General features: G+C 37.7%; 1 protein-coding gene across 1 annotated transcript in view; it reads right to left on the minus strand.

Annotated features, from left to right (window-relative positions):
- LOC104350171 (sodium channel protein type 1 subunit alpha) overlaps positions 1-11,259 on the minus strand; it is a 70,448-nt gene extending 59,189 nt beyond the window's left edge. Inside the window, exons 1-2 of the mRNA XM_086465647.1 lie at positions 10,993-11,259; positions 2,820-2,938 (exon numbers count right to left, since the gene is read on the minus strand). Coding sequence (XP_086321773.1) covers positions 2,820-2,938; positions 10,993-11,259 — 386 coding nt within the window. The remainder of the gene's footprint in view (positions 1-2,819; positions 2,939-10,992) is intronic.
- Positions 11,260-12,979: the final 1,720 nt, after the last annotated feature.

The raw sequence follows: 12,979 nt of genomic DNA on the forward strand, positions 1-12,979 counted from the left end.
AGTGTTTGATTTACAATCTCAATGTTCCTTTAACTTACTGCTCTATGTTCTATAATAATTCAATTATACACATAGGTAAACAATTCTGTTACATGATGACTTCTTCATGAAAATGTACTGTCTTTTTCATGCTCTTCCCATATAGGCAAGCAGTAGGGTTAGAGGCACTCTACAACCTTAAGCTAATCAATTACTGGAGCAGCTGAAGTCTCATTGCCTGTGTGGACTTGGTGGAAGATGAAGTTTGGAAAACACAAACATTGCCAATTGGTTTCACAGATACCTGCTGGAAGTCAGGCCACACTGAGTAACCCTGTAATCTAAGCTTCCAAAGCTGAGCACAGGAGTACTTAGCAAGTACCACATTTTTCTCTAGAGCATCTCACTCTTCCTAACACTCCTTACACTGTGCAGCTCCAGCCACTGCACTCCCTTTTTTTGTCTGCTCGACCCTCCACCTATTCTTACCTTTTCATCCTTTCCTATTAATTGCCAAAGTCTGGCTGTCTCCTGTCACTCTTGTATTGCCCCCTCGGTTCCACACTCTACCTTAACTCAAGTCAGGCAGGCAAAAGGGGAGGAAACCAAAAACCAAACAAAAAACCCAGGAGGTGAGTCAGCAGAGCATGAGAGAGAAATTCATGGTGTCACCAGCTTCTGTATCTGGTATTACAATAGGTACTGGCAGTGAGGAAGAATAATTGCAAGGGAAGTCTCTGGGCACTGGGAAGAGACAGACTATGTTTCTTTACAGGGGGAGCAACATCTGACCACATGGCTGGGCACATGTGATCAGAGCGCCCTATAAAGAGAATTTGGAGGATGTACGGATGAAGGTTTTCCAACCAATGTACCAAATTTATTGAGCTCAGCACACCTTTCACACTGAAAGTGAAAGGCACAGGTGTTACAAAGGCCAAAATGGCAAACATCCACCTCAAAACATGTGGGCAGTAGAGCTTATTGATAAAACTCAGAAGATTATTAAAAGTAATAAGCAACAGTACCCACTAATCTTTTCCTTATAGGTGTCTAACCTTGTAGAAGCAACTGAAATCTAAACTGCATTATGGAACATATTACATGGTTCTTAAACACATTCATATTTGCAGTGCTTATACCATACTGAATGAAAAAAAAAAACCCCAACAAACCAACAAACAAAACACACCCAAAAAACCTATGCATCTATTCTTATGTTTAAGATAAAAAAGCCCACAACCCCGACATCTATATCTAAGATAAAAATAGCCCATCCCATAGTTGGCTGGTTCGCAAAGAAATCAGTCCATTTAGTGAAAGAAAATCTCCTCCTATAGTAGAGCTCAATTACATGATCACACAATCAGTTAATACATAGAAGGAAAAATATTGGAATTGCATGTTATTTATTAGAATTGCTTTTGTTCTGACTGCCATCAAGACCAGCTGGATACTCTTTGAACACAGTTAGGAGGAACTTAAAACAAAAAAAAACCCAAACTCACTAATTAGTATGCCAGTAAAAAACATTGCCTACAACTAGCACAGATGCAGGGTTGGAAGCTAATGTAAATCAGTCTATAACTTGAACGGATAAGCATTCATTAGAGGCTTCAATCTGACAGTGTTTGGCTGCGTTTTCTCATCATCACCACCACTGTGTCTGTAGGTCTCTATCAGGGCCCTTAGCTCCTGTCCCAAATGCTGCCTGACTCCTCTTTGGACACATTTCTCCTCTTCTTTCACTGCTTTAAATTACAGGGATCTCAGAGGAAAAGGTCTTCAGAGTCAGTAGCAATCAGCCTTGTTTCTTCCTTTTTTCAAAGACCTAGAAGATTCTGCCAGCAATCTCTAATAACAAGGTTTCTGCTTTTGACTCACTGTTCAATGTTAAAAGTCTTACTGTCACACTGAAGTTTTCATTTGGTGATTACTTTTCCCAGTCCTGGGGTTTTACAAGGAAAATACACCAAAACCTCACCTGCTAGAAATTCCCATTAGCCTGTTATGAATATCAGGCATAAATCCCACATGCCGGTCTAAAACTTCATCTTGTGTACCATTCCGTCAATTGTGGTCCCCCAATCTGTCCGCCATCTGCACATACAGATGCTTTGCAAACCACCTGCAGGACTGCTGCCTATGCTTTCTGGCAATGTGTTAAATTTGGCAGAGGCTTATGGTGCAGCTGGGCAGGTTTGGGAATATGAGATTCAGCATGCAAGAATCAGGCTTCTAGGCATGCTGCTGCAAGAGACTATAAAGCTGGTCTTGAGTATGGCCTCAGAGGGACCCCTAAAAGGCAGCATAAACATACCTCTGAGATAATCATCACTGAGCAGCTGCATGTCTGCCTAATTGCTTGCAAAACTCAGAGCTCTTCTGGAACTTATGAGCAAAAATTGCATTTTAAAAAAAAAAAAAAAAGAAAAAGAGGTAATTATTTTATGAATAGGCTTCATAGCACAAAAAAGATTCTGAGGTAATTATTTTATGAATAGGCTTCATAGCACAAAAAAGATTCTGGGATGCAAAAAAAATCAATGTTAAAATAAATCTGAAGAAACTTTTCTGAAAAATTGATCAAGATGGATTCTGAAATCTATCTGCAGATTTGAACAGCAGATGTATTGAAATTCAATAGAACGGCTAAAATGCATCTATATGATACATACGTATTTTCTAGCATTTATAAAACCTTACCATAAGTCTTCCACTGTAACATACAAATAAAATTAACAACCTATGAAAACCTTTATTTACAATGAAATGGAAGGAGTTATGAGTTTTCTTAATTTCAGTGTGTAAATTTTTGAACAACCATAGAAAAAGGATATGAATGTACCAAAATTTTAATAGCTATTTTTCTAAGAGGATTGAAGGGAGTTAAAATGTACAGGGCAGAGGTGGCACTGAATCGGAAGATTGCCTTCCCTTTATTCAATACTATAAAGGTCTGAAAAAGAGAAAGAAAAGACAGTTTATAAGTGTGTATTCTCTGTAGATGCTCATTTTAAAACCATTCCTAGTGACCATTCACCAAAATTGTAACTTTTTGAACAGCTAATACACAAAAACCATGACTCATTTTTAAAATGAAACTCATTTCCAGTACTTACCTGATATACCCGACATATGAAAATATTATTTTAAATATAGAATATTCAATTCATTAATGTTTTTATACTTCTTAATTAAATAACCTCAGTATAGTAATAGGATACATTTACCTTATGTGTTTCTTGTAAAAAAAGGTGTAGAAATAAAATTTCTAAAATTTTTAAAAATTATAATTTTATTTATGTTTTCTCATAGAATACTCTGTCATCCTGTGTGAAATACCATAAGCAGGGAAATCTTACCTGTGGATGTTAATGATGCCTTAGGAAGAAAAATCCTTATAGAAACTGATTTAATACACTACCACATTTCTTCATATTTTTTATTCTAGCCTGTTCCAGTCTTTGTGGAAAGGAGAGAGGGAAATAGTAGTAACACACATAGCCATGATTAGGTAGATCTCCGAGGACTGTGGGCATCTGAATACATTTTACTGGAGGAGAGGAAGATGTACATCCCAGAAGACATCCCTGCGTAATTGTGGTTTGCAGGTGTGAAACTTTCCCAGAACTTGCATGTTAAATTTAAATTTTAACAGCTAAAGAGCCTATCAGATTTAGAGAAATTTAAAGGCATGCAAGCCTTACTTCAGAGAATTGTAGAAGACTATGTAGGCTGAAAGCTTGTCTATTTTTCTCAAATAAGTCCATGAGCCAAATATAAATGATACTAGAGCAAACCCTACAAACATTGTTTTGTTTCCACTGTAGGCCATCATGGCTGTAACAGCATTGACACTACAGCACAGGAAATGTGGACTGTCAGGTTTCTTTGTGGCACTAAGGTGCTTATCAACTGCAAGATCAATCAGAAAAGAATGAAAAACACTGCAGGAGGAAGGCTCAGTAACTCATAAGAAAGCTGCATGCAGTGGAAGGGATGATGCAGGGATTATAGTCTAAATTCAAACTGAATTAAAGGTATTGAAGCATCTGCCCAAGAGAAATGTCCAAAACGGCTTTTTGTTCTGTTTTGTCACAGTTGTATATTTTGTAAATATGATAAAGCCTCCTTATTTTTCATTACATTGCTGACGAAGTGAGCTGTAAACTAGAATGCTAGTGGAAGTGTGGGAAAGGATATGTTGGTTTCTTCTGGTGTCCGTGACATCGAGCATTGCTTCAACATTGTAAGTAAGTGAACTACAAGGCTATTTCTGAGAAGGCTAGCAGACAGAGAAAATATGCCAAGGAGATTCAAGAAACATTTGGGAAGCTTAGTATGTATGGATCATAAAGTACAGATATAAATCTCTAGGAGCACCCAGGAGGTGGAGAGACACATGGAGATGAGGGTTTCCACCAGCCTGTGACAGATACCAAGTACCGAAGGCAGAGGAGAAGCAAGAATTAAGCCCTGAGGAAAAGCTGTCCCAACTAACTTGCTAGCTTCTTCCCTGAGCTGTCTCTCCACCATAGCTCCACATGGCACACCTTCCTATACAGACCAAACCCCTTAAGAGTAAGGAGACATTAATACCATCTTGAGTACAAACTCAGGATATGTAGAAATGGTTTAAGATACGTTTGATTTTCCTGCTTCTGCACAGAAATGGAGAAACTGCATATGAAAATGAGGACAGTGGGATAAAGCCTGAGCTAATGTTTCCAAATTCCACTTCTTCCAGTTACGGATTACAGAAAATAAAACCTTCAAAGTGTAACTGCAGATGACCTGACCTTAAATGAAGCTTTCATTTTAAATACTGAAGCAACCAAGCAGATGAATGATTTTTGGCACAATGTTTTAAAGCCCCACACCCAAAGGGGGAAGGTGAGTTTCCCCTCCCAGGTCTGTCCCCAGCCCCTAGGACTCACAGCTCAGAAGCCTCCAGCTCACGCTCTTGATTTTTGTAGCTATGAGGTAGTTGACAAAATACATTAAAAATCACACTCCCTACTAACTTTGTATCTAAGACTACACCACCTACGTTTAGTCAACCTACATTTTTAAAAAAATCTTTGAACACAAGCATATTAAACATACATCTCTTTTCTAATGTGCCTTATGGAAAATAACAGCATGCTGGCACAGCTCCAGTTACAGTTGGAAGCTGCTGCTATTTTAGCTGTTCTACTTTCTGATGCCCTGCGTAAGCAGAACCAACAAGACATAAATTCCCTACCTCAGTTTTAATTTTTCCCTCAAAGCATCTTTGTGACTGGAGCTTTCAGAATGACTGTTGGTCCTCTGCCTTCTAGCCTTAAACATGAACTAAAATTATATCTTATTTTAGAAGAAGAAATTTCACAAAACAAATATTGATAACAGCTGATAACCAACTCCTCTGTAAGCTTCCCTCCCTGGTAAGCCTGCTGTGTCTCACTCCAGTCTCAACCCAAATGCAAGCCAACGTGTAGGTAGTGTGGATGAACATGAAGTATTGTACCCAAAGCTGTCAGGACAAAGTAGATATACACTGAGAAAAGCTAAATAAATTCTAAACAAATGGTAAGATTAGTGTTCGTATATGTAGGATTATGTATACTTTTCAGGGCTTAGGTTTTATAAAGTGCTTTAATAATTTTATAAAGGCAGGCAACATGCTCACACTCAAAGTATTCAAGTGTGAATGTAAATTCAAAGAAATCCCTAAGGAGAAGTCCCTGGTTTGCTACTTTTGCCTCTGTAACCTGGACCCCAGTTCTGTAACTTCTAACATATTTTGAGAAGATGGAGCTAAGAAGGAAGAAGAGTCCACACTAAACAAAGATACAGTCTCTGAGAAACTCTTGTGACATATTGTTCCCAAAACCTTATTTCTCCTCTCCTTCCTCCTAGTTAGCTTTAAATGTAGTTTCTGGAAGGCTACATTTAGCAGGCTAACTGCTACTCCATTTCATTTCCACTTCCTTGGGTTAAATAAACACCATCTAAAACATCATAGGACCTTTTGAATCACAAGATGTGACATATTGTTGAGCTGGGTCCTTAGCTTCTTGGGAAAAGCCCCAGGGACAGCTAGAACAAGAGACTTATGGCATATTGGAAGTTGGCGTTTCTTAATTTCATATTTTGAAACTGTTTTCTAGCCAGACCTTAATTTTTTCTTTTCACTTCAAATTTTTTTCACAACTATCAAAAATATCTATAATCACTAGTGTATTCAACTTTTCTGATGTAATGAAGTTAAGTAAAGCAATTTTAAAGATTTTTTTTGTTTCTGCAATGCAAGACAAGTCTGGGAATCCCAGGAGCTACTGGTTTGGTCAGATTAGGGACCGATATGACAAAGTGCCAGGACAAAAGGAGGCACCTTTTCTGATAGACATTGTTCAACATCCTTCCAGCAAGAGGCAGGGCATGGAGTGGCAATCAAGGCAATCAACAATGCTATATCTATATCATAGCAGGAGCAAAGTGAACTAAGACCCATTTAGTGCCACCTATTCTTTCCCTCCTCTTTAATGTAGCAGCCTGAGTTCAAGAGAAAATAGCCAAGTATGAAACCAAGTGGACCAGATTTTGATGCATGCCTGCAAGTCAGGATCTTAGGGGGTTCCAGCTGATCCTTTCTCTATAAATAGTGATGTGAACCTCCTTGATATTTCGTGATGGGTGCTTAAGCATGATCAGGCAGTCACTATTATACTGGGAACACACCAATCTGCACTTACACAGTAGTGGAATACAAAAAACGGGTAAAGTCCAAGTTAATTTTCACTCAAATTTGGATTAAAAAATATAGAGCATTGCAATCATTTAGGATGCTAAACTTCACAGTTCTAAAGACTAGTGTTATTGACTACCAGAGTCAGCAGGATTTCATTATAATAAAATAGTAAGAATATAAGAACAGGTATTGTATTGTATTATATTATAATAATTACATTCCAAGGGTACAGTTGCAGGCATTCAGGCTATCTGTGATACAGCGTAAATCAATAATACTATCAGGTATGTAAATTTGCTATAATGGGCTGTTCTGTTGTCAACAGTGGTTGTCAATTTTCTCCTTTTTTTTTTTTTCAATTTCAGACTAATATTGTGCATGAATATGTCATCTTTGGTTGTAGCTTTTGCATAGAAGCACAGTTATAAAGCCATAAATGTGGCACACCTATCTGTTATTGTTTCTCTAAACAGGTTTTCCCATTTTTAACTTTTCATCTCAGGGCTACCTTATTCACAAATTAAGGCTCTCACACCAGCTCAATGCTTTTGTTTATTCTTGTCTTATTCCATATTAAACTGTATCAAATCATGGCATGCACAAAACTATTGCTTAGAAAAAAAGGATGAAGGATGAAATATAAAACACTCCAGATGATGTTTCAGCATTCAATGCACAGAAAAATACAATGAACTTGTTCAATCTTGCTACAAAAATAGGAAAAAACCTTCAGCAAGTGGGATGCAATACTTGCGTATGAGGCAAATGATGGATGATTTCACTCATGACCCAAATTTGGAACAAAAAAGATATTCCTAAAATTCTTGTACAGGTTTCCTGAATAAACACTGGCTGTGTTCATTAGTATCATTTAGTCAGTGCTGTAGGTAACCATCCCTATTCCCTACTTGAAAGTTTGGAAGTCAAACTGATATAGTTTCTGTGGATAAATCAGGTACAGTTTATGCAGAGATCTTAACATAGGTCTGAAGCAACAGTAACATCTGCTAATCCATACACTTGTCCTAATCCTTTCTTGCAAATAGATCTTCAGAAAGATGCTTCCCTAGACAGAAATATAAAATCTCTAATCATCATGCAGCAGTTGTTAGACTGTTACATTAGGTGAGGGTGTGCTGACTGACTTCTTGGCTTTACAAGGTGTAATTCAGAGAGGAATAAAAAGAAAGCTGAAATGTTAAGTGGTACAGAGGTAAATGCATTTAGCATTAAGTGTCTTCACATCTTCCTGGAGGTGTTCACTTTTGCTTCAGGCTTTTCTCAAACTATTTCTCCTTCTGAGACTTGCAGGAGCAACAACTGCTCCCAATACTCTCAAAAGACAATTGAAACGAGATAAAAGACTTTCCAGAATTCACATACAGCTAGATAAGAAAATCTAGGAACTAGATATTTTAAAATCAAATTGCTGATATAAAATTTAAATAGATGTTGGATTTCTGATAGAATCATAGAAAGGTTTGGGTTGGAAGGGTTCTTAAAGATCACCAAGTTCTAACTCCCCTGCCATGGGCAGGGACACCTTCCACCAGACCAGGTTGCTCAAAGCCCCATCCAGCCTGGCCTTGAACACTGCCAGGGAGGGGGCAGCCACAGCTTCTCTGGGAAACCTCTTCCAGTGCTTCACCATCCTCACAGTGAAGTATTTCTTCCTAGTATCCAATCTAAATCTCCCCTCTTTCAGTTCGAAACTGTTACCCCTTGTCCTATCACTACCCTCGCTGATCAGGAGTCCCTCCCCACCTTTCCTGTAGCCCCTCTTTAGGTACTGGAAGGCCGCTAGAAGGTCTTCCCAGAACCTTCTCTTCTCCAGGCTGAACAACTCCAACTCTCAGCCTGTCCTCACAGGGGAGGTGCTCCAGCCCCCCGATCATTTTCGTGGCCCCTCTTCTGCTCCGTCTCCAACACATCCATGCCTTTCTTATGTGGGGGCCCCAGAGCGGGACACAGCACTGCAGGTGGTGTCTCATCAGAATAGAACAGAGGGGGAGAATCACCTCTCTTGACCTGCTGGCCACGCCGCTTTTGATGCAGCCCAGGATGAGGTTGGCTTTCTGGGCTGCAAGCACACGTTGCCAGCTCATACTCAGTTTTTCATCCACCAGCGCCCCCAAGTCCTTCTCCGCAGGGCTGCTCTCGATCCACTCATCGCCCAGCCTGTATCTGTGCTTGGGATTGCCCTGACCCAGGTGCAGGACCTTGCACTTGGCCTTGTTGAACTTCATGAGGTTTGCATGGCCCCACTTCTCCAGCCTGTCCAGGTCCCTCTGGATGACCTCCTTTCCCTCCAGCTTGTTGACCACATCACACAACGTGATATGGCAAACTTGCTGTGGGTGCACTCAGTCCTGTTGTTAGGAAAGTCTATTTTCATCCTACTGAAGGAAGAAAAAATGAAGATAATCGTAGTGTGTGATAAATTTTTGTCTTTGTCTTTGACTGACAGGACTGTTTCTATTTCTGTCCTGTAGAAGATTAAAGCACATGCATAGAGAGGATATGTGGACTCCAGCACAAAGAAGAGAATGCCAGCAGTTACATGACTTGCCCATAAAAGTTATTTAGTGTGCAAATAAAAAGATTCTTCCTTTCAAATAGCACAGAAGCTTGTTTGAATGTATTCAGCTGGTTTCACTCAATTTCTTGCAACTCTATCATCAGACCTGGCTGATGTAGTAAGTTTTCAGCTCTATCTGTGAAAGCACTGAAAGCGTCTTTCATTTCTAAAGGCTCTAGAAGCATACCTTTAGGTCATACCTATCATGTATCTGGTTTCACTGTAAGACACACAAGACAGACTGATTTGACTATAAAGGTCGAGGATCAGCTGTGGGCAGGTAGGGATATAATTATATGTGATTTTGTATCATAAACAGACACAACTAGTACAGAACTCTACAAGGCCTGCTTTTATAGAAACGCATCTTTTATCTTTGTAAAAGTAGAACTGTGATACAAAGATAAATCTTTGTACACTGTGAATGGCAGATAAAGGCTCTTTCAGAGGCATCAAATAATAAAGATAAAAATATTGTTCTTCCACATAGTATTTTCTCTCTTGTCAAAATAGGACTCATAAATCACATGAAATTTAGCAAGCTAAGACACTTAGAACACAGCACTTTGTGAAAATCAAAATAACTCCTGTCTTGATATTTATAGAGTTTTCATAATCACAGTATCTAATAACTAAAGTATCACTCAAGCTAGCTGTCACCATAAACCCTGAACCTTTTCTGCTGCATATAGGCTGTGCAACAGAATGATCCAAAAGGATTCCAGGGCTGTTCAAGGCTAGTTCCACCAGAAACATTAAAATCAGTTTTACACTCTCTTTATGGTATTTTCTGTTGGTTTTGTATTGATTCTATAAATTTCCTAAGAATATGCTATCAAAGCAGATTTCTGGGAACAAAATGTGCTATGTATTGGTTCATGCTGTCCGTTTTAAAGGAAGTGTGGCGTGTTGGTGAACTCAGTTTCAATATATATTCAATTTTTTAAAATCTTCAAAGTATGTCATCTATTATGTATGCACATGTGTATACATATTGTGTATTACTTATAATCAAATACAAAATAATATGTTTCAGTTTTGATATAAATGTTCCTTTGATATAAATTCAATTACATCAAAGGGATATATTTTGAGGTAAATTAAAAGAAAAGGATGAAAGGTTAGTAACCATTAAGGATGATGGATTCTGACCTATACCGTAGAGGACAGTGAGCACTTTGCTAATGATTGAGAGCACAATGTATAGAAGCTTAGATTTTTACACTATTTGTTTACACCTCACTACATCTATTGCACAACCTTATTATACAATCAGTCATAATGTAACATTTATTGACAATTTTATTAATTTAATTCTAAAAATAAGATTAGTGCAAAATTCCTCCTTACGTAAAGCAGGAGGACCAGGGCCTAAGGGCACGTGAGGGTAAATGTGTTCTAAAAACATGCATTAGCTGAATCAAATTTTTATAACTAAAAAAATATTAAATATTTGTTTACTTTCTGGAAGGCAGAATGTATATCTATTGCTGGCATCAAACGTTTTCTGCTCTTGTTGTACACCTCATCCTTTTAGCAATGCTCAACTGTTTCTACATTATTAGAATGGCATTTTCCTACATGGTTGCAAATTAACAGACAGAAGTAACAACCTATATGAGCCACTCCACAAAAATGAAATGAACATGATAAAGCACCCCAAACACTGGCATATGAACAGGATTGATATTAGACTCACTTTTTTATTGATGTAATATGGGTCCATGTCTTCCAAGGGCTCAGACACCATTCCCGGAGGTATGTCGCCATATATAAATGGAAGTGTTTTTCCTGCCTCCAAGTCACTGTTTGGCTTTGGGCCATTTTCATCGTCATTGTCTTTACGATCTTGTTTAGAATTCTTAGCTTTTTCTGCAGCAATGCGTTGTTCAATAGCTGCAAGAGACTCTCTAGTGAAGTATTGGAAGCTGTCTGGTCCTGGTGGTACAAGCACTGACTGCTCCATCTTTTCATCCTGCACATTTTAATTACCATTTATTCTTCTGCATAGGAAAACACTAAAAAAAAATTCAAACAAACATGTTAAAATCACAAAGAAAGAAAGATAAACCATGTATTTTTAAATGCTTTTGTTTATGTTATGTTGGAATGTTCAAATACACAATATTGAAAATTACATAAAGAAAGATAAAAAAGGCAGTTTGGTTGCTGATTTGACCTTTGTAAGATGCACTTGTGTGGTTCTTATTCTAGCTACATAAACTGCAACAATTTCTGAACTCTAGAACTATAATGGTCTTTTACTCCAAATACTTAAGAACAATCAGATACATTCTTTCCTCATAAGTGTAATGATCTTAAAATCACCTCACACTCTGGAATCAATCAGGATTATATTGATAACTATAAATAGCACAGAGCATCAGAGCTAACGCAGAAATTTCCACTCAGTTCAGCAAGAGTATCAGTATCAGAAAACAAGCGCTGTAGAATCAGAATTTCTATTAAACAAATAAAAATCAACTCTGCATATTATGAAGTAGTAAAGTAGTGGGTTCAAGCAAGTTTTTGCATAAGTAGTTATTCTAGATAATAAGAACATCTGCCTATTTTATTTCGATTTAACTGTAACTACATATCTGGTTCTTTATTCAATAGCTGTAACTGGGTAATTCTGGAAGTATTCGAATATACATATTTATTTATATACTGCAACTGAGAAAATACACCTGATGGGGGGTGGGGAAGGGGAAGGAAGTCCTGGTAAAACTATGGATCTGGCATCTTCCATGCTGATGAATAATTTTCTGATGACATCAGGCATACAGATGAAATGCATATTTGGGCACACAATGGCACATATATCCCTCATGCCTGAATGTAGAGAGATATTTGCGATCTCCACTCATTGCTGGAGTGCTTGCAAAATGATCAGTCAGCCTTTCAGGAGACTTTGGGTCAATGCAGTTCAGTACTCATTGAAATAAGCAAGAGATATGGAATGACAGAGAAGTAAGAACACAAGTGATGGTTGGGGGAAAACATTTTAAAACAGATGAAAAGGTGACAAACAAAACCAGGAAATATGGAAAGGAGCTGAAAAAGATGAGGAAAATAACAGAACAAAAAATGGAAACAAGAGGAGATTGTAAATGAATGTAGAAAGAATTAGGGGAGAAAGTAAAAAATGTGAAAAGGAAAAAATAAGAAGATTGGAAGATTAGCAGTATAAAAATGCAGAGATAAAAACAAAGAAAAATAAAAAAGTAGGTGGAAGAATAGAATACTAGGAAAGGAGCAGGAGGGGATGCACATATAGATAGGGTTAAACCTTCTATTAAGGAAAGTCAACAATGAGAATAAGAAATTAGATAAGAGATGAAGGGAGAAGAAAGAAAAACATAGCTGGAAAATGAAAAAGGAGGTCACTAAAATATATTAAGTAATAAACCCCAAATCCTCTAGATCATTAATGCCATCATGACCACAAACACCTTAATCACACATATGTATTGAGTAGTGGAATATAATGGATAAAATAAGAAAGAGGTGTCAAAGTCGTATAGGCTCCATAACCCAAATTTTCTTGATTTCTCATAAAAATTTAAAAAACATATTTCACTTCGATGTATAGCCTCATCACCAACAATCAGATGAATGGCTTCTAAAAAAATCATGGTTGCTGACTTCTCACTGTAAAAAAACTAAAGGGAGATAATCTTCTC

Source organism: Leptosomus discolor, chromosome 5 (genome assembly GCF_034619465.1).
Source record: "Leptosomus discolor isolate bLepDis1 chromosome 5, bLepDis1.hap2, whole genome shotgun sequence".
NCBI lineage: Eukaryota > Metazoa > Chordata > Aves > Leptosomiformes > Leptosomidae > Leptosomus > Leptosomus discolor.